The 22,252-nt window shown below is 43.5% G+C and overlaps 3 protein-coding genes across 3 annotated transcripts; all 3 read right to left on the bottom strand.

The window, feature by feature from the left end:
• Window positions 1-1,446: 1,446 nt before the first annotated feature.
• Window positions 1,447-4,066, bottom strand: LOC149768854 (uncharacterized). Its single transcript, XM_089927199.1, has 5 exons — window positions 2,912-4,066; window positions 2,747-2,821; window positions 2,413-2,517; window positions 1,887-2,319; window positions 1,447-1,742 (listed from the first exon to the last, which is right to left on the bottom strand). Exons 1-4 carry the CDS (start codon window positions 3,038-3,040, stop codon window positions 2,107-2,109), a joined length of 522 nt encoding a protein of 173 aa, XP_089783325.1. The 5' UTR covers window positions 3,041-4,066; the 3' UTR covers window positions 1,447-1,742; window positions 1,887-2,106.
• Window positions 4,067-4,198: 132 nt separating this feature from the next.
• Window positions 4,199-7,712, bottom strand: LOC103697792 (uncharacterized). The gene is made up of 4 exons (XM_089928720.1): window positions 5,620-7,712; window positions 5,219-5,523; window positions 5,068-5,123; window positions 4,199-4,947 (listed from the first exon to the last, which is right to left on the bottom strand). Exons 1-4 carry the CDS (start codon window positions 7,710-7,712, stop codon window positions 4,510-4,512), a joined length of 2,892 nt encoding a protein of 963 aa, XP_089784846.1. The 3' UTR covers window positions 4,199-4,509.
• A 6,355-nt stretch (window positions 7,713-14,067) lies between these two features.
• LOC103724205 (putative inactive receptor kinase At2g26730) lies at window positions 14,068-17,852 on the bottom strand. Its single transcript, XM_039120025.3, has 2 exons — window positions 16,052-17,852; window positions 14,068-14,933 (listed from the first exon to the last, which is right to left on the bottom strand). The coding sequence occupies exons 1-2, from the start codon at window positions 17,349-17,351 to the stop codon at window positions 14,290-14,292; spliced, it is 1,944 nt and encodes a 647-aa protein (XP_038975953.1). The 5' UTR covers window positions 17,352-17,852; the 3' UTR covers window positions 14,068-14,289.
• Between the last annotated feature and the right edge of the window lie 4,400 nt (window positions 17,853-22,252).

Here is a 22,252-nt window from a genome sequence, read left to right as displayed (position 1 = left end):
AACAACCCAAATCAGATCTCAACCAAATCTGATTTAAATTCAAATTTTAAACACATGTGCAAGAGGGAAGGAATTTGAAATCCATGCGGCAAGGTAAAACACTTCATAATTTCGAAATCACCTCTTGAAATTCGAATTTAATCCATTCAAAAACTCAGACGCCACCTTGGCTGATGGTTTGAGTGATTAAAATAATTTAACACATTGCTTAATATTTGAATTTAAATTCAAATAACAAACAATGTCGCCATGTGTCAAGCAATGGGTCCATGTGCCATGCAATAATTTTGGTTTATTTAAAATTCATAAAATCCAATTCCATGTCACCAATAATTGCCACATCATCTGAGCCTAATCCCCTTGGGTTGCACCTAATCAAATTTGGTCAAACCCGAATTAAAACAAAGCAATTTGGTTGAACCCAATCTAATCAGGTCAGACCCTGATTGAGCTCAAATTGAATCCAATTCAATTTTGGCTCATGCAAACTCAATCAAATTGAATTATTACTTTGTGTTGGACCTAATTCAATTAGGTCAATCCCCAATTAAGAACAAATTAATTTAAAATTAATTTGATCAGCTTAAGTCCTTTTTGGTTCTGACCTAATCCAATTAGGTCAAAACCCTGATTGAGCCCAAACTTGAATCCAATTCAATTTGGCTCATCCTTAGCACAATTACTCAATCAAATTGAGTTTATTAGTAATTTAATTACTAATTAATTCTTCAATAATTACTTTAATTATTTTATAAGATAATTTGCCAATCAAATTGACCAAATTATCCCTGAATGATTCTTAATCATTCATCAGCTTTCTTGATCAATCAAGAATCTTCTATGCGTGTGACCTCATAGGTTCGAACCTAAGCCGGTAGTATAGGAACAATGTTCTACACTAATCGATGTGACCATCTAGCAATGGTACCCGACGTCCGGATAGGTCGAATATATGCGAAGCAAATATTCTGGAACCCTGAACTATGGTTACTGTATAATTCAATCCCTTTGACTCCTAATGCCAAGATGACTTAGAGCTCACTATCAACCCTATAATTAGTACATCCATTATGTGATTAACTTTAGATATCCCGTGACTCCTCACTGGGATTACCCTGGCCAAGGTTTTGCTAAATTAATCACAAGACATTATCTCCTATTTTCAGGAGGGGTCAATTCCATCTTGACTCACAACTGACTACGCAAGTACTTGACTGCACCCAGTGACCTTCCGTCACTGAATTAGAAATTCAGATAGTCCGGTACCAAAGTACAGTGAGTTGCTTGCTAGTCACAGGTTGCGATCTCAGGTCAGAGGGCCAAACTTATACCCATATCCACTCGGAACATCTCTCGACAGTAGAGCGTTTCGGAATTGGTCACGTTTAGTGAAATGTACTTCTACACTTCACTTGTATGGCATACCAGTGTCTTCACACTCCTTGGTTAAGAGGACAACCAACGTATATGTTACACAACGACCTAATCTCGATAATGTTGTCGTCCTAGTAACAACATATCATTTCGTCGCAAACAAGTTTAAGGACTCAAAGATAAATCCTCCTTTATCATAACATAAGTCCTAAGGACTTCATCATATAAGAGTTCATTTGAAGATGAAATGATGAATAATGCCAAATAACACTTTATTAATTTGTCAATTCATTTACAAAATTCAATCATCAATATGCTGACGATTGACATTTAGGATACAAATTCCAACACATAACTCCACCATGTATCTGAGAAAGCAAAAAAGAATACACAATCAATAACCACATATGAAAAATAATAAACTAAAATTCAAGTATAAGTTCACAATGACATTTCACTTAATTTGGTCCAAATCTCTAAATAACCTATGTAATATAAATGAGAATACATACCAACGAGTATTTGTACCACCAGTTGAATACATGGCCCCATCATGATGGATAGATGACTTGTGTGTTTGAGTCTTTTTCTTTAACAACTCTGTCACCAAACTTGTAAGATGTGCAATTTGCTTCTGTTCTTCCTCTCGCTCTTTCTTTTCCTCCTCACGCTCTCTCCTCTCCTGCTCCAATTGCCTCCGCAGCTCCTCATGCTCCATCTCACGTTCCATCTTCATCTCCTCCATCTCAGCTTTAAGTTTCTGCAACTCCCCAACATGGTCTTGTGACACACGACTAAGTGTGGAAGAAGATGAAGAGGGCTTCGGCCCATTTCCAAATCCAAGAATGTATCTCTTCCTTTTCTAAGTGCCTGCATAGACATCTTTTCTGATGTTAATTGCACACCGGATTGGGAAGATTCTTCTCGCAAGCCCAACATCTTTGACTGTCAATGTAAAGGTAACAACAGAATTAAATGTATATAACCTTGCAAAAGCAGAAACTGATTTAAATGATTATTGAGATTTTAGATACCTACATGTCTCACGGCGCAAATAGGATCAATCCACTCTTTGTTCTTCTTGGTATGAGTTTTCTTATAGAATTCTGAAAATTCAAGATTTTCAGAACCATTAAACTCCGGCTGCAAAGTGTAATTTAGATTAGCATATAGCCACTACATAATAAGAAAACTAGAATAACTGTCAGATCTACTTGCATAAAAGGATTCCAAAAATATACTTGCAGCAAACTAGAATAAAAAATCTACTTGCAGCAAATTGTCTATTTTACAATAGCCAAAACTATCACATAGACTGTTTCACAGGCAATTCACTAAAAATATAGCCAGTACATACTCAAAAACAAATTACCTGTATAGTCATTGTTGCAACAAATGACCGAGATCCTGAACAATGATTGTTCTTTTTGCCAGCTTTTGATCTCACCTTCAAAAAAATACAAATTAAAAATCTAAAGAAAACATTATGATCAAATATTTTACTTATAAACTCTGAAGCACTAAATATATAAGTTACCTTGTGTTCTTTGCTTTTCCACACATCGTCAATTAAGTGGCGCCAATCCTCTTGAGTCACATGTTCGTATGGATGACTATAAGGGTCCAAATGTAAGACGTTCTTAAGATGCTTGTAATGCAATTTCATATTGTGCCTCCAATTTTTGTGAATATTGTAGCATTTTCTGTGGACAGCTTGCTGAGCTACTACATTGTCATGATAATCATCCAAGATTTTGAACTTGTCCTAAAAACATAAGTAAAATCATTATGTAGTATGATCAATGCAACTATTACAAGTACCTAAAAAATATTGTGCAATAAACAATTACAAGGACAGATTGTATGATAGCAGATTGAGTAGCCTCGTCTACATTCCGCCATGTCGGTATGCCCTTAATTGGACACATTCTCCTAATATACATCCCCAACAGATTGGCTACCTTTAGGGCATTAATACCACATAAAGTATTCCACTCATCAAGTACTGGAATAGAAAGCTTTTCTCCGCCATTCTGGGCAATGAGCTTATCAATTCCTTTCCCAACTGTCTTACCCTGCACGCGCTTTGATGATGAACCTGCTAAAATACTTAAATATTTTGGGCCATAAGACAAACCTGCTAATGATAGACAAAGAGAATGCAAAAAAAAAAAACAAAACCACTGAAATGCCATCATTTTACCAAGAGTATCTTAGCAATAACAAGATTCAGAAAGATGAGTTTTCTCACCCACGCTGTTGGCAATAATAGGTGGACTTGAAAGCTCATGGGTTTGCTGGGTAGAAAAGGTGGGGAGCAGAGTAGGTTGGGCAGCCATCACGGGCACAAGTTCAGCATCTCCAGAAGAATTCAGTCCTTCATTATCAGATGGTAGATACTCTTCATCATCATCGCCATTGCTAAGCTTGTTCGGTCCTTCATTACCATTCTGATTTGAACCAAACAATGCTTTGGACATACCCGGTATACCAAGAGACTCTAATCTCATTGAGTTCATTTCAATCCTTTTTAGCCTTTGCCTTTCGTATACCGTTAGCTTCTGGGACAAGCACCCAGGCTTCACAAATTTTTTACCTACTTTGTGCATCTTTCACAATAAAAACCAGATAGATACATTACATTCAGCCATAAAGAAATATGGAGTAAAAAGTACATCACACTCTCCATAAAAAATAGAAGCATGTAAGATAAAAATGGATGATTTTCATTAACATATAAAACAGAAGCATGTAAGATAAAAATGTTCAACTTTGCTATAGATAGATCATTAGAGAAATATATCATGGCTCTAAATCTACGAGTGTATCACTGTCACTATCAATGTCTTCTTCTTCATTGCTAGGCTCCTCCATTACTTCATCGACACTCCCCCCGGCTTGATCTCGCCCACGGCACTGCAAAATGACCTCCTCTTGAATAATTTCAGCATCAATATCATATCTGCGCAAATCCATTGTGGTTGGCTCTTCAATGGAAATTGGTTCAACGTCATTGGTTTCATCTTGTTGGAACGCATGATTGAGAACAATGGTTTCTTCAACATCATTGGGTTCTAAATCACTCATCTGTGGCACATCCCATATACCTCGATGCTTGAATCTTTGGACAACTTTTCAATTGCCACGTCTCTCTGCAGTATCATTAATATAGAATACTTGCTGCACTTGACTCGGTGGTACAAAAGAATCATCTTTGTACCACCGACTTCTTGTATCAATGTTAGTGCAATGCGCATCAATGCAAAAAGTTTTTTTACTTCCAGTGTTGAACCATTCGCATTGGAACAAAACGACTCGTTGTCCGAACATATATGTTAATTCCCAAACTTTGCACAAGTAACCGTAAAAGTCAATTGGTTGCCCTTCGTGGTCCCCTTCAACAACTAACCCACTATTCTGGCTTTTACGGCGGTTGTCACGTTCGATGGTATGGAATCGGACACCATTACAAAAGCACCCTGAATATATGTTGACTATCGGACGAGGACCGTTGGCCAATGACCATAATTCATCAGTAGCTTCCGATGATCGCTGGTTTCGAAGTTGAGTCATCTATAACAAAAAAGTGACATAATATGTTACTGCACTTTCAAATACAAGGATAACTCAAGGTGCCTACATGTTAATTAATTTTGCTTACGCGATCTTTGAACCACTTAGGAAATTCTTTACGTTGTCTGTTTGTGATGTCAACTTCACTCTCACCTTGTATGTGGTTCTTGTGTTCCCTATTCGACATTCCGTAACGTATAAGTAACATATAAGTCTAAAACAACTAAATATACAATAGCTGAACCTTAATAAGCAAGTAAAAAAAACATACTCCGATATTGATCCACTTCTGAACTATTGTATAAGACAAACCATTCAGCCATCTTGAGTTCATTGACCGGCACATCAGGTCCCCTTCGGATTAACCCAAATGGTCGGGCACTTTGAGTGAAGACTGCTAACCTCGTGCCACGATCACCACCATCATCATTCCTTTCTTCTCTGTTAAACACTGTTTCGATTCCATCGAGGTACATTGAGCAAAATGTTGTACTCTCTTTAGAAATATAAGCCTCAGCGATAGAACCTTCTGGGTGAGCTCGGTTGGCAACAAATCCTTTTAGAACTCCGAGTAACCTACGATAAATAATAGCTCAATGCTAATAGAAAAATTCTTACATGTACAATAATATACATGATTACTATTCCTACTATACGGTTGCAAACAATTACCTTTCAATTGGATACATCCATCGATATTGCACTGGCCCTCCAAGCATAGCCTCGCGAGGCAAGTGAATAGCTAGATAAACCATGACATCAAAGAAGGCAGGAGAGAAAATCTTCTCAAGCTTGCAAAGAATAAGAACAATTTGGTCCTCTAATTTTTTCAAATCAGCTATTTTTAATGCCTTGGAGCACAATTGCTCAAAGAAATTGCCTAACTGAAATAATGCAGTATTAAGTTCTTTGTTGAGGTACCCACGCATTCCAACTGGAAGAAGGCGTTGCAAAAGAATATGACAGTCATGACTTTTCAGACCCGATAATTTACCACCTTGAGTACTTACACAGCTAGAGATGTTTGCCGCATAGCCATCTGGAAACTTAATCGATTTTAAAAAATCACAAAACCTTTGTCTCTCTTGCGGGGACAATGTGTACAATGCTGGAGGCTTCTCATAAGATTCGTTCGCCCTTTTTTTTAGGTGTAACTCCTTCCATATACCCATATCTGCCAAATCCATGCGTGCTTTTTCCGTATCCTTGCATTTCCCATCTACGCCCAGTAATGTCCCAACAATATTTTCTGCAATGTTCTTTTCTATGTGCATGACATCCAAGTTGTGACGCAGCTTGAGTGTTTTCCAATAAGGGAGATCAAACAAAATACTTTTCTTGGCCCAAATCGTGTCATCATCTTTGCCCCTTTTTCTTTTCTTATTAATGCTTGGATGCTTGCCCAACGGCTTGTATGTCCCTGAATTAATTTGTTCCAAGATCTGTTCTCCCGTGAAATCTCGTGGCCTTGACCTGTCCTCACTTTTACCATTAAAGAGCTTTCTGTTTTGCCATATATGGTTCTCAGGCAAGAAACGCCTCGCACCCATATAGCCAATCTTACTCCTCAAACGTTCTGATGAAGCATCTTTGTTACAAATGGGACAAGCCAAATAACCTTTTGTTGGCCATCCAGACATGTTACCATATGCAGAAAAGTCATTAATGGTCCACATGAGAGCAGCACGCATTCTAAATGTACTTTCGCTAGAGGCATCATAAGTTTGCACGCCATCCTTCCAAAGCTCTTTCAACTCATCAATTAATGGCCTCAAGTAAACATCTATTTCTTTACCGGGAGCCATTTTTCCGAGAATAAGCAATGATAGCATACAAAATTGCTCTTTCATACACTTCCAAGGTGGAAGATTATAAGGCATCACGATAACGGGCCACATACTGTACGATGTGCTCATATTTCCAAAAGGATTGAAACCATCGGTGGCTAGCCCTAACCTCACATTCTGCGAGTCCTTGGAAAACTCAGGATGTTGCCGATCAAAGTTCTTCCATTCCTCCCCATCAGCCGGATGTCTTGATGTTTCGTCATCCACTCGCTTCTCCTTGTGCCATCTCATATCTACAGCTATTTTTGGGGACAAAAATAAGCGCTTCAATCTCGGTGTCAGGGGAAAGTACCGCAATATTTTATGAGGGATCTTCTTACCGTTACCATCATTCAGCTTATATCTAGGCTCATCACATATAGGGCATTTGTCCAGGTTCGCATTCTCCTTCCAAAAAAGAGCACAATCATATTTGCATGCATGAATTAGCACATATCCCAAACCCAAATCTCGTAAAAATTTCTTGACTTCATAAAGGGTCCATGGAACAGACTTATCACACTCCGGTAGAATTTCCTTGTATACCTTCATGTTCATGTCAAAAGAGGAATTGCTCCACTGATTGTACACCTTAATATGAAGCATCTTAATAACGAATGATAATACTGTAAAAGTTTTGCAACCAGGATAAACGGGTCGTTGAGCATCATCGAACAACTTATCAAAATTCTGTGCATCCTCCCTCCCCAAGCTATTAGGCAATTCGTCAGTATCGTCATTCATGAAAGCACCCATGTAAACATCTTCCAGCATATTAGACAATTCTTCCCCATCATCGGTGCCATCCCCAGCCATTCTATCCTCAACACCTCCACCATTGTCACAGTTAACATCATTTGAAACACAAGATTGATGCACATGAACAGATTCTCCATGTTGCACCCAAGTCTTGTAAGAAGGCGAGATTCCTTTCAACATCAAATGAATCTTGATAACTTGAATGCTTTATTTTTTGTCATTCATGCACTCGACACAAGGACACCAAATATCATTTGCTGAGCCTAAATTTGCCACCGCAAATTCAATAAAGGACTTCACCCCTTCTCTATACTCTTTACTCTTCATTCTATTTTTTATTGTCATCTAACTCTTGTCCATTTTGACTGACCTACAAAGTACTTCATCAAGTTAGATTGATTAGTTTATAGATTTATTTTTGTATCTTGCAAAAAAAAGTTGCAGCAGAAAACCAGGGGCGGCCCAATACATTTGGAGGCCTAAGACAAATTCAGTGAATGAGATATTTTCTTTTTTTATTATTATTATAATAATAATAAATTTTAATAAGTACAAAATAGTTAAAAAAATGATATGAAAATAGATAGCTGTCAAGTATACTATTTCAACAAAGATGCATGAATCTAACAAAGATAGACAAGAAGCCTCTTCAGTTTAATATAATCCTTGAATAGAAGCATTAAAAAATATTTAGTTTAAAAGAAATCCCATCCCACCATCTCCCATCTCCCCTTCCATATCCAAGATACATTACAGCACGGCAACCATTCAACCCAAACAGAAAGGGAAAAAAAAAATTAAAAGAATCTCCACCTTCTAAGAAGTCCATCTCCAATCCCCCTATCTTTCTTCCCGACGGCCCAGCTGGATCAGGAGTAACCTGAGGGAAGGAAAACCAAGACCAAAACCAAAAAAGTGAAGTTCATCTCCAATCCCCCTATCTTTCTCCCCTCTGTTTCTCTCCACCCAAAACAAAACTACCGTCACCAAATCCCTCCTCGCTCTCTCTCCCTGCTGGCCCAAGAAAAGGACCTCGCCCCAAATCTCCTCCGCGGTGGCTGCGGCGGCGGCGAAGGAGGAGAAGCCCTCCGTGGTGGCTGCGGTGGCGGCGAAGGAGGAGAAGCCCTCGTGGGTTTCTTCTTCTCTCGCCTCACCTCCAAATTTTCCGACAACCCCCGACGACCCCCGGCCACCTCTCCCTCTCCCTCTCCCTCCCAGCCTCTGCTAAATTCCTGGGTTTCTTCTTCTCCCGACTCGCCTCCAAATTTCCCGACAACCCCCGACGACCCCCAGCCACCTCTCCCTCTCCCTCTCCCTCTCCCTCTCCCTCCTGGCCTCTGTTTCTCTCCTGGGTTTCTTCTTCTCCCGGCTAGCCTCCAAATTTCCCAACGACCCCCAGCCACCTCTCCCTCTCCCTCTCCCTCCCCCTCCCCCTCTCCCTCTCCCTTCCGACCTCTGCTAAATAAATGGGTTCTTCTTCTCCCGGCTTGCCTCCAAATTTTTAGACAACCCCCGATGACCCCCGGCCACCTCTCCCTCTCCCTCTCCCTCTCCCTCTCCCTCCCGGCCTCTGTTAAATCAAAATCCAAAGGACGTATCTTGTGGGACGCCGACGCCGAAGAGATGAGCGAACGGGCGACGTGTGGGCGAAGGCGACGTGCAGGCGAAGGCAAGGAGCATAGAGGAATAGGGAATTAGGTTTTTTTTTGGTTTCCCTACGTGCATACTTTTCCTGACTAAGGGACCAAAATTTAGTCGCCAAAAATTTTACCTCCAGCCCACGCGAAATACTGGACTCACGCCAACTTGGTTTTGATTTTCTGCGATCAAATATGCATTTAGTTGGTGTAGGACAAGGAGTCAAGCATCGAGCTCGAGCTTTTAAAATTATATTATAATAATAAAAATAAAAAAGAATTTAAGTATGAAGAAAAGTTGTGGGATTGAGATTTAGCCGAAGAGACGAGGATATGCATGCCTAAGTGAATTAAGGTGTCAAATGGCACCGTTTGAAAATAAGCATTTTTTTTTTTGAACTTAGAAATTAGCATCTTATAGAGGCTAGCACAACATCTTTCGGTTTTACGGGAACCTTCCACTACCAAAAGTTTGGTCACTAAAAAACTCAAACTTTCTGCCCAATTTTTTCATCGGAAAAAGGCGCCATTCATAAAAGTTTTTCTGAACTAAATTTTTTTTAGTCGATGGAGGTGAACCTTTAAGGACCAAAATTAAGTCGCCAAAAGTTTTACCTCCAGCTCGCGTGAAATATTGGACTCGTGCCAACTTGGTATTGGTTTTCCGTGACCAAATATGCATTTAGCCGGTATAGGATAATTATTCAGTAACTAACAAGGATGTTGGTCGCAGATAGCCTTATTTTCAGCGACCAAACTTTAGTCGCCAAACGTTTTACCTCCACCCCGCCAACTTGGTTTTGATTTGCCGCAACCAAATATGCATTTAGTCGATGTAGGATAATTATTCCGTAACTAACAAGGATGTTGGTCGCAGATAGCCTTATTTGCAGCGACCGAACTTTAGTCGCCAAACGTTTTACCTCCACCCGCCTACTTAGTTTTGATTTGCCGCAACCAAATATGCATTTAGTCGGTGTAGGATAATTATTCCGTAACTAACAAGGATGTTGGTCGCAGATAGCCTTATTTTCAGCGACCAAATATTAGTCGCCAAACGTTTTACTTCTACCCCGCCAACTTGGTTTTGATTTTCCGGGACCAAATATGCATTTAGTCGGTATAGGACAATCATTCAGTAATTAACAATGATGTTGGTCGCAAATAGCCTTATTTGCAGCGACCACGATTCATGTAGTCGCCGAAAGTGGTTGCTGAAAGTGTATTTTCTTGTAGTGATGGGTCCTAACTCAGGTTGGATATATAGGTCCAACTTGACTCACATTTGGCTTTAGTTGGCTTTGGGTCCAAGATTCATCTCCAGGTTTAATTGCTCGAGACAATCGGTTGGTTAGGTTCATTTTTTTGTCTAGTTGAATCAGATAAGGCCATCCATCTTAAGCAAGTTCTTGCATGCCTTTGGGTCTACCGGAATCAGTGGCAACTGAAAAAATTACAGCGAGACTAGGAAGAATAAAAACAAGAAAACGTTGGATGGCAACCCAGTCCCGGAGTCCCAGTCGGGAGAGCGTCCCTGCTGCTGCCGTTTGTAAGGATCCAAGAGAAAAAGACCAGGAGAAGAGAACAGAAAGCGTGGCAGGCCACAGTTTTCAGCACGCAGCCTACCCCCACCCCAAAAGGAGCTTTATAATATATACAGCTAAACAGTGTAGGAGGAGTTTTATAAAATATTTACAGAAAAAAAAGTTAAAAAAATAATTTTATTTTTCCTTTCCATCTACATCTCAGAAGTAATATATATTTGCATACAGACTTTATACATGAAAAAAAATAATATAGGCAGATATAGAATCACACTAACAATAGAAAATATTATAGGTGATACACATTGTCATGTGATTTATAAAATTACTCTAACAAGATCATGTTAATAAAGAAAACTAATATAGGTTGATATAGAATTACGCTAAAAAAAATATTATAAGTGATGTAGGTTGTTATGTGATTCCTAAAATTATGCTAATAGAGATATTGGTGCTGCTACTAAGGCCCTGTTTGGGGGAGCTTTTGGAGGGCCAAAAAGCACTTTCTGGCCCTCCAAAAGTACTTTTAGGGAAAAAAATGTGTTTGGTAAAATTTCCAAAAAGCTGTTTCAGTTTTTGCGGGAAGCTGAAAACAGCTTTTTGGCAGAAGCTCAATTTTGGAGCTTTCCGAAAACGCTGTTTTCAGCTTTATCGGGAAGCTGTATTTTTGGCCAAAATACCCCCATTTAAAAGTTTTTTTCCTCCCAAAAATCTCAATCCCACCGCCTCTTTCTCTCTCACCATCCCCCCCTCTCTCTCTCTCTCCCTCTCTATCTCCTTCTCCTCAATGCCGTCGGCCCTCCTCTTTTTTTTTTTTTTTTGGGAGGCAGCCCCCACGCCGGCCACCCGTGGCCGCGCCCCCCAGCCCCCGCCGCTGCGACCCGCCGCCGCCGCCGCCGCCGCCGCCGCAGGAGGAGGGGGACCCGGCCCGCCGTCTCGGCCCCCTCCCGAAGCCCTCCCTCCCCCGCGGTCGCCGCGGCACGCCGTCCCGGCCCCCTCCGAGCCCCTCCTCCCCCGCGGTCGCCGCGGCACGCCGTCCCGGCCCTCTCCCGAGCCCCCCTCCCCCCGCGGTCGTTGGGGCCCGCCGTCCCGGCCCCCTCCCGAGCCCCCCCTCCCCCGCGGTCGCCGCGGCACGCCGTCCCGGCCCCCTCCAGAGCCCCCCTCCCCCCGCGGTCGTCGGGGCCCGCCGTCTCGGCCCCCTCCCGAGCCCCCCCTCCCCCCGCGGCCGTCAGGGCCCGCTGTCCCGGCCCCGTCCCGAGCCCCCCTCCTCCCGCGGCCGCCGCGGCCCGGTCCCCCTTCCGGCGCCGCCGGCTTCGCGGGAGAAGAAGAAAGGAGAAGGAAAGAGAGGAAGGAAGGAGAAGAAGAGAAGAAAAAAGAAAAGAAAAAAAAAAGAAGAAAAGGAAAGAAAAAAAGAGAAGAAAAAAAAGAAAAGGAAAAAAAGGAAAATAAAATAAATAAATAAATAAATAAATATGTATATAAATGAACGAATAAATAAATAAATAAAATAATAAATAAATATATTTCAATGAAATAAAATAATAAATAAATAAATAAATAAAAATATTAGTAATTATTTAACCAATTTTTTCACCTAGTTAGAAAATTTGTTAGAGAAATAAATGGTCATCAAAAGAGTAAAAAATTAATTTATACTAATAATTATAATATTTTATACATTTATTATTGTATTATACTATAAATATAATATAATATTATGTTATTTTAAATAATTTAATATTATTTTAAATTATTATCCTATAGTATACAATGTTATAGTACTATATTATAATAATATTATGTTACATTACATTAATATTATACTATATCATATATTTATGTATTAATATATATTATATTTTATAATGCACTATTGTATAATACTAATAATGTCCTTTATGGTCATTTTGTCATACAAAAGTACTTTCTCAGTTTGTTTACCAAGCAAATGTTAAAGTGCCACAGCACTTTAGAAATGTAGTTACCAAACAGCAAACAGCTTTTTATAAAAGCTCTACTTCCAACAGCTCTACTTCTAACAGCTCTACTTCCAACAGCTCTACTGCCAACAGCTTTCCCAAACAGGACCTAAGATGGTGAAAAAAGGGCACAGTGCTCTGAGTAACCCTAACTGAAGTCTAAACTATGTTGTTGTTGATGAAAGTTGCGACATATCGATGAGATCGTGAGGGCGAGAAGATCATAGCAGCCGAAATCCATTGGCTAGCTCCATGTGATTCCTCGTACAGTAGTTCCTCACTGACCTCCCCGCAGTCCAACATAATAATTTCAAATAGATGCAGCGCCAGATTTGAGGCAGGGAGTAGGAGGGAGGCGGAGGGGGAGAGGGCAAGCATGACCTCCTCCCTATTCCCATACCACGGTTTCGCGGTAGACCGCACTCTCTCTCTCTCTCTTTCTTCTGGGTCTCGTCACCGCGGAGGCAAAGCAATAAACTAAAAGAAAAAGGTTGATAAAAAGAAAGGGACGAGCGGCGACAAAGATGATGAGCCGTCCCGCTTGCCAGCCTGTCGTCCACAGACCGAACTCCAAAGTTAGACCCGATGAATTTTTTATTTTTATAGCGGGTTAAGTCCGACATGCCGCAATATCCGTCACCTTTGGTGGCAGGAATCGAAATTAGATGCATATATAGGATATATGGGCGATAGCTGTGATAGCTTCGGTCCAGTTGAAAGGCTGTCTTCTGCCATGTACTAATAGATTATCATAAGGAGATTTACTTTTATATGACCTGACATTTGTGGCCCTTCGGAACACCGCCAGCACATTAGGAGCAAATGTACAATTAATATTTAATCTTAAACACCACGATAGTCTAATGTTTTATATGATCAGTTATATCCTAACATTATTAGTGTTGCCTACCATAACATAAATTATCACAAATGACCTAAGACAAACCAAATATGTAGAGAACCTACTCTGAAAGCACGAACACATTTGATCTTCGTTGTGTTCGACATGAAATTCAGCTTCTAATAGCGACGACACTTGAAATTAGCTTCTATTACATTCCATATTAATTTCACAACCTATATCAAATGATAGCAACGCAATGGTTCTCTGTTCTTCTTGTCTTCACCATTAATGTAAAAAGAGGCGACAAAAAAGAGAGAGAGAGAGAGAGAGAGAGAGAGAGAGAGAGAGAGAGAGAGAGAAGGGGATGAGACACTCCACAATATGCCAAGAAAGGAGAAAAAAATTATCTGGCAAGGAAAGTTTTGAGTGAAAGGGGGGGATGAATTGAGATTATTAAATAATACAACTAGAAGCGGTCAACCTGACAAACCAGTTCTGCCTCCCACAAGCCATCGAATTGAATCCCATCCATCAACACCCGGCAACAAATTAAATTGGACTAATTAAAAAGAAATCACCAGCAAGTTTAAAATATATATAAAAAAAACTAATTTTTGTACACACACAGAGGGAGAAAGAGTAAAGAAAATGCACGATTTTCCTATCTTCTGTATGTTGCTGTCAACGTCCCCCTTGCGGGGAGGGAAGGATTGGTTGCCATCCCATCGTGGAACGAATCAAGAGAATAATCAATCATGGGGTGGTGGTGGCGGGCGGGGTGGAGGCACCCTTGGAGCGGTCGTCGGAGGATCCGCGGAGGGCGTCGTCTCCCTCCGTCCGGTTGAGGAGGTCCTCCATCATGCGGATGACCACAGGCATGACGGGGCGGGCGTCGGGGACGTCGGCGACGCAGGCCATGGCGATCTGGAGCAGCTGCACCATCTCCTCCTCGATGTTAGGGTAACGCATCAGCTCCACGTCGAACACCTCCGCCGTCCACTCCTCCCTCACCACCGACCGCACCCACAGCGGCAGATCGATCCCATCCTCCCCGAGCGCCGCCTGGTTCGGCGCCTTCCCCGTCAACAATTCCAGCAGCAACACGCCGAAGCTGTACACGTCCGACTCGAAGGTGGGCCGGCGCGTCTGCACGACCTCGGGGGCCCGGTAGCCGGGGGCGCGGTTGGGCGCGGCGGAGGAGCCGAACAGCGGGTGGAGGCCGTAGTCGGCGAGCGCCGCCGACTCCGGCTCCTGCCGGAGGAGCACGTTCGAGGCCTTGACGTTGCCATGGACCAGCCGCGCCGCCGTGTGCAGGTGGACCAGCCCGCGACCGGCCGCCAGGGCCACGCGAATCCGGCTGTCCCAGTCCAGAGGAGTTCGCCCCGATCCCCGGCTCCCTGTTTATCGTTCATCTCGGTCAAAATTGAGCTCGAATGAATAGTTTAAAAACGATTTTTCTCTTTCTCATGATCCTGATAGTCAAATCACAACCATTATTACTGTAACATGAATACGGATCAAATTGTTGATATACTAATATATCTATCGTAGTAAACAATCAAGATTTGGAATTCAAAATTTTTTCATGGCCAGCCAGCCATAGGCCGTCGCCATGTGGTCCTTGCTGCAGTGGAAAGCCAACCAACACTTCCTAAATAGAATTTTTCTTGCAGCTCTAAGGTGAAAAGATCCTGGATGTGGCCTGTGACACCAGAGGGAACTTTGACTTGTTTGAAGAAAGTTATAGAAAATAGAGTCCAGCATTTAAATTGTCCCTCGCATAATCTAGGTTTGGCGAGCCTGAGAACGACAGATGCGCCACGTTGGCATACAAACGAGTCCGGTCGCGTCGTCCCCATACGCAAGAACTCCGCCTCCCGAGCCACCTCACCGACAGCTGCACCAACTAACCGAGCCATCTACGATCCATCTCATAACGTGGGGCACAGATTAATGTGGGGCCCACCTGTGCCCCTCAACAGCAGCGGCTACCACGAGATCGTAATTTTCCGTACGAATGGACAAGAACGGGACAAATATTTTTTACTGTGAGGCAATTGGCAATAACAACAATTTTCACGGCAAAACGGATATCGGCCGTTATTACCAGCCATGAAAACGAAATCTAACGGCAGCAACCTTAAAATGTTATAACGGCAGTTATGGAGCTACAGCGGCCGTCATTCGGGTCCTCACGGGGCATGCTCACGAGCTGGAGCCTTGTACCGTATCTCCCAAGCCTCGCTGGTAGCCACCACCAACCACCGTACACTTCTTTTATTTTTTTCTCAAAACAAGAATGCCCTCCAACTCCACCAAAATAACATGGGTAACCTTTTTCCCATGTACAAGAAAAACAAAGTGGCTAAGAAATTTCATTTTATCTCCGCTCCGTTGGATGAATTTGAACCGAAATAATAATAATGATTATCTTTAATTAGTTTTATTTTTTTAGAGAGAGAAATTAATAGATAGTAAAAGTCAAAAATGGGGAGAGGGGATAGAGTTCGCTGACCGTGAAGGAGGGAGGAGAGGCTGCCGGCGGGAAGGTAGTCGAGGACGAGGAGCTTCTCGTCCTTGGAATAATAGTAGGCTCGAAGCGGTAATAAATTGGGGTTGTCCACCGTGCCCAGGGTTTCCATGTGGAGCTCGAACTCCCGCTTGGTGGCGACCACGTCCTTGAGTCGCTTCACCACCACCGTCGTCCCCTCCTCCAGGACCGCCTTGTACGACGTCCCCACGCTCCCCTTCCCCAGCACCTCTGCGGACGCCCGCAGCAAATCCTCCAGGTCGAAGCTGTAAATCCCGCCCCTCCCCACGAACACCAGCCGGTTCCTCTCCCCCTCCGCCGCCCCTCCCGCTCCCCCAATCTCCTCCTTAGACGACGAGGTCGTCCCCGTCTCCCCCGACCTCCCACCCGCCGCCGCTCCGAGCCCCTTCGCCGCCTTCTTCCTCCGCCGCCGCCGCTCCCTCCGCCGGAACGCCCAGCAGATCAGCAGCAGCAGAAGCACTAGCAGGAGCAGTGCGCCACCGGCCGCCGCGATCGCGATGATCGCCGCCGTGGACAGCTTCTTGGACGATTTCGATCCCCCTGCCGGGTTTCCTGCGGGAGATGGAGCGGGGGAGGGGAAGAACGGAGTGCACGGCGGGAGGGGAGCGCCGCAGAGGTTTAGGTTTCCAGCGAAGGAGGACTCCGGGAAACGATCGAGGGTCGGGGGGATGGATCCGTTGAGGTTGTTGTTAGACACGTTGAAGTCGACGAGGGAGTCGATGCTGATGCTGGGCAGGCTCCCGGACAGGCGGTTGCGCTCGAGGAAGAGGCCGGTGAGGTGTGTGAGGTTGTTGATGGAAAAGGGGATCTCGCCGGTAAGGTTGTTGCCGGAGAGGTCCAGGCGGCCGAGGCGGTCCAGCCTAGACGCGGCCGCCGTGATCCCGCCGGAGAACTGGTTGTCCTGAAGGTAGAGGCTCCGGAGGAGGGTGAGATTGCCGAGATCGTCGGGGATGGGGCCGGAGAGGCGGTTGGCGCGGAGGGAGAGGACGCGGAGGGAGGTGAGGCGTCCGAGGGTGCCGGCAGGGATGGGCCCCACCAGGCCGACGCCTGGGAGGCGGAGCGCCACCACCGACGTGTTGCCGGCGTCGCAGGTGACGCCGACCCAGCCGCAGGCGGAGGAGTTGGCGTTCCACTGGACGCGCGGCTCATGGGGGACCCGCGAGATGAAGGCCAGAAGCGCCGCCCTGTCCTGCGTCGGCTCCGCCCTCACCACTCCGCTTATGGCGACGAATAATGCCAGCGAGAAGAGAATGGGAAGCCCCATTGGGAGCGCGAGAGCAAGGAGGAGGCCACACGCGAGAGAAGAGCTCAATGCTGAGCCAGAAAGGGCGGCTTTTTGCGGCCAATTTGGGGGAAGAGGGCGATTTGGGGAAAGGCTAGCAGTACCATCAGGAGAGAAGGTCAGGAAGGGAGAGAAGAGAAGAAGTTTGAAGAGGTGAGAGGAGAGGGCGTCACGAGGGAAGGAGATGGCAAAAAGAGAACAGAGCCGTGCTTTTGTTGTTGGGGAGAGAGGAGCGAGGGGAAATGGAACGCTTCGATTCGCGGGAATCGCTTCGATTGTTACATTGACCGCGAGTGCATGGAACGAAGCACAGTGGCCAAGCTGCTGCCGTGCGCTGCCGCTCCGCTTGGAGTCTATCAATACATGGTTGTGATCAAGGAAGTTGGTATGTAAATGTTTGCCGTTGCCTCGGTGTACCCCCGGTGATCCGCTATGATATGTGAATGGATAAAGCTAAATATTCGTTAAAATTGAACATGGTTACGAGTTGCAATTTACACCGGTCCAAATCCTTCACAAATCCAAACGCTCTTTTAATTTTTTTTTGTTTAAGATATCTTTAATTTTCTTAAAAATTAATATTTCTATTTATTGTTTGTATTATAATTGATCATTGGATTTGTTACTTTCTACCTTGAAGCCTTAGTTTGTTTAATATTATATGAGTTATTGATGTTTAATATTATGTTCATTTTGTTTGTCTAATTTGTGTGATTCTACATGGTATACCACCTTCAGATCCATTCCACTGGCATCCCTAAACTTGAGGCTAAAATTGATTCTTTCGGAGGCTTGACGTTGCCGATCTCCCTTACCATGCAGTAGATGTTATTTTATAAAATAATCTAAGAACGTTTGGCGTTTTGATTTTATATGATTAAAATGCATGGCAGCTATATAATTTGGTGAGTGTTATATAGATAGTTCTGGCATGATGGACTGACCCGGTTTGGTAGAGCCATCATGCTTCCACGTGGAAGCAATCATTAATTCATCGCCCAAACCTCTGACGGCCAAGGATTGCGTTTCTACAAATTTGTTCCACTGCCTCATTGTGGAGCTTTACTAAGTCACCCAATTCAAAATGCACTCCATATGGTTTTGTTGGCACTAATTTTGTCCTGTATTTTCTCTTCTACAAGAATGCAATTTTTGTAGCAATCACCGAACAATAAATTTCTAATCAGACAGCTATACTCTGTAATGGTACATGAGGCTAATTACAACTGTTGCTACTAGAATCTGAGTTCAATCTCTGCCTGAGGTGCGCTGAGCTGAAACCGAAGTGTGCTAAGATTGGCTAGATCCGAGGTGCTTTGAGGTCGACTAGAACTATAGAGGAAGGTGGGATTGACCTGCAAAGGAGTCCACTTGTCAAAAAGTTTTCGACGGGATGGTACTTAAGTCAGAGATCTAAAGCAACAGTTACAGAAAGAAAATTATATAGGAATGTAAAATTGCTTACCTAAGAGGTCATCGCCATATATAGGATACGTGTGGGATCCGTTACATAATTTATCGAGCAATACTATATCATAATTGCACGATAACGGCTAATCATGCATTGACCACATAATATTAGCTCCCCACAATTACTACTAAGCAATAGTCGTGCGGAACATATATTAACTGTTGTACTGATGCAACCGTCGCTAATGCTATTATTGTCATTCACACGATGATCTTTAGTGTTATTCTTACATCGGACCAACTAAAATGGCAGGTCGGTCCATGTCGAAGTCATTTGCCTCAACTAAGACCAAGGTTAAGAAGGTCGGTTCAACCCGAGGTCGGGATGCTTAATATTCTCTCCATTAGCGACTTTGTTAAGACCAAAGCTAGGCCTTAGAATGACAATTGAAGATCTTTTAGGCTGCATTTCAGAGCTAATTCGAGGATTCTCATACTTACTGTAGAAAACATTATGGTGGCCTATGGGTAGGGGTGGCAATTGAATCGAGTCAGACATAAATGGTCGGGTCAGAAAATTGTAAACCTGAACCCGACCTGTTTATTAAACAGGTCAGAAAATTACAACTTGAACCCGACCTGTTTATTAAATGGGTAAGTTGACCCAACCCGTTTAACCCATTTAATTAAAAAAAAGTTAATAAGGCAAAGAGGTCTCACCACTCAGATCAGAGAGCTGGGGGAGTTGGAGGAAGCGAGATCGACGATGCGGGGATCTCTACGGTGGCGGAAATCCGGGATGGCGGCTGCGGAAGAGTCGATGGTGGAGAGGTCTCACTCAGATCGGAGGGCTGAGGAAGTTCGAGGAAGCGAGATCGATGGTGCGGGGATCTCTACGATGGCGAAAATCTAGGATGGTGGCCGTGGAAGAGTCGGTGGTGGTGGAATTGGGCGTGAGCCGAAGGAGCTGAGCCACGGAGCGCGGCCTTGTTGTGGTCCTTAAAGGGGCCGAGGGAGGAGCACGCGAAGGAGGTGGCCTCGTCCTCGACGATAGCTCAAATCCATCATTCCGATCTTCGCCGCCATCTCAAAACAACGATCGCAGGGAAAGAAGACAAAAGGAATTACCGCGCGAGAGCAGGAGTTTGGGGATTTCTTTGGGGTAGGATTTTGAAGATAGATTTCTTCTTCGATTTGGGATCGGTTCGAGATGCCAGCGAGAATGTGGCCGTAGTGGGGGAGGCCGATGGCGAAGGGGGGGTGTCGTAGAAGATGTACTCGAGCATGGACTTGGTGCACTTCAGCTGGGTCTCGAAGGTGGTGACTTCCTTCCACCATTGGAGGATGTGCTCCTCCTGGTAAGGGAAGGAGAACTCTCTCCCCTCGCAGATGTCATCCATGGTGGAGGGCAAGAGGATTTGGGGATTTGGATGGCCGGGGGTCCGGAGGAGGCTGGCGCGAGGAGCGAGGGGAGAAGCCGAGAAGGGTTTTATTTTCACCTAGGTTTATGCCTTTGATTCAGTTCTTCAAGGATCCGTTGGGCTGAGGGCCTGAGGCACTTGTTCTTCTGGATAATAGAAAAAGCCTGGCCCATATATTAAACGGGTTAAGCGGGTCAGATATTTAAAACCCATATCCGACCCAATGAATAAACAGGTTAAACGGATCGACCTGTTTACGATCCGAACCTATTTAGATCAAACCCAAACCTGTTTATAGTGGGTCGAATGCGGATCGGGTTGGCGGGTCGGGTCATATTTTGCCACCCCTACCTATGGGTAATATGTTAAAGGGACGTGGCGGGTCGACTATTCAGATTGTAAAAATCGGCAGAAGATTGTGATATACCTGCAAAATGGTGAGATGGTGGTCGATGTGCTTAGGTGTTGACAGACTCCAATGCCAGTAGTTCTCGAGAAAGAGTTGGGAGGAGGAGACCATACTTTGACCTTCACTCTAATGCCGGATCATGAAGAAATCCTCCAGTAGGAGATTGTCTGGCAAGGATCTTTCGATGCATAAGTCAGATAGAATTGAAAAACAATGGATGTATTGTGAGAACAACAAAACGATGCACAAAAGCTATAAGGGTTTAAGAGTACTTGCCTGGAGGGTCCTCCGGGATTGGTTTGTATAGGCGAGGGTTGGTACCCATCGCCAAGCAATTCGAGCATGTGGATTAGCCATTTTTGATAACCCATCACAAGTTCCGAAGATTAAGCATGGGTATTTCGTTTGTGCATCACGTTCCGTACATCTCATCTGTATGGTTAAGAAAATCGTTTGTGATCATGACCGAGATGTCGTCGGCTAGAGAGAGATTTTGAAATTCGAAGAACTTTCCGTACGCCTTTAGATCGGTTATGTGGTGAGCTTTGACTAGTTGGTTGGGGTCGGTTGTGGTCAGTTCCGAAGCGTATCAATTGTTTCCAACAAATGCCTAAGATTTTTATCAAGCCTATTTGTTTCCGGTCATCTTTAACCAGGATCATGAGCCTTACCTACAAAGTAATGGAAAAAAACCGGGTCGATCGTTTAGAGAATTAACGAATGCATATAGATGAAATGACAAGTCAACATTAACTTGCAGATCCAACAAATTGTTATTCGGTTTGAAAAAAATAATCTCACAAGGTGCAAATAACAACCAATTTTTTGCTAACTACTTAACTTTGCCATAAGTAAAGGAAAATGCGATTTATTCCTAACCAATGACACAGCTTGTGGAAGAAACCAAGTTTTCTGCTAGCTATCTAGAAATGCAAGATATTTTTGGACAAGTGATAACGCTACATATCGTGTGGGACATTTTTAACCGGTGATCACAGAAAACATCCAAAGAAATTATTAAAATGAAATAGAGGTACATCTGGCATCGCATTCCATTGTCCAGCAATCATTGGTCCTTCCAATGACAACAATTTTGGACTCTACAAGAAATATTCTCCAAAGAATGCAAAAGATTCGGTAGAAAGAACAAGAAAAGGTGGTCCACCAACCAATGGCTACTTTGATCCCATCCCCGATAGAAAATCTATGAAGTTACGAATCTTGATATAGGATCAGCCGGTCCAGGATGATCATAAACAAGCATCAAACAAAATATGTGAGGATAATAATAATAATAACAATAAAAGTAATAAAAATTGAAGAGAGAAAAATTAAAAAAAAAAAGTAATAAGCAAACTCAGTGTTTGGGCTCACACATCTCAAAAGACGCTTGCCCACCAAGTCTGACAGCAGCTCTCTGTACTCCCTCTTCGTATCTCCTCTTCATTCACTCTTCATGGGTCCTCTCCCCTTAGAAAAGACACCAGGCTGAAGACAAAATCTTTTTAAAAAGATATTTGCCGTAGCTACTAAGGACATGAAGACGATTCTCTGTCCTTTTCCAAAACCAACTCACCCACTGGATGCTCTATATACTACTTATTACTCGGAGAAGGTACGTTTTTGTTAGTTAAAAAAAAATA

This window comes from Phoenix dactylifera, chromosome 1 (assembly GCF_051530095.1).
Source record: "Phoenix dactylifera cultivar Ajwa chromosome 1, Ajwa_hap1_PhDact_Kaust_v1.1, whole genome shotgun sequence".
Classification (NCBI taxonomy): Eukaryota; Viridiplantae; Streptophyta; class Magnoliopsida; order Arecales; family Arecaceae; genus Phoenix; species Phoenix dactylifera.
Note: the sequence above shows the minus strand (reverse complement) of the source record. Positions and strands in the feature narration are given on the sequence as shown.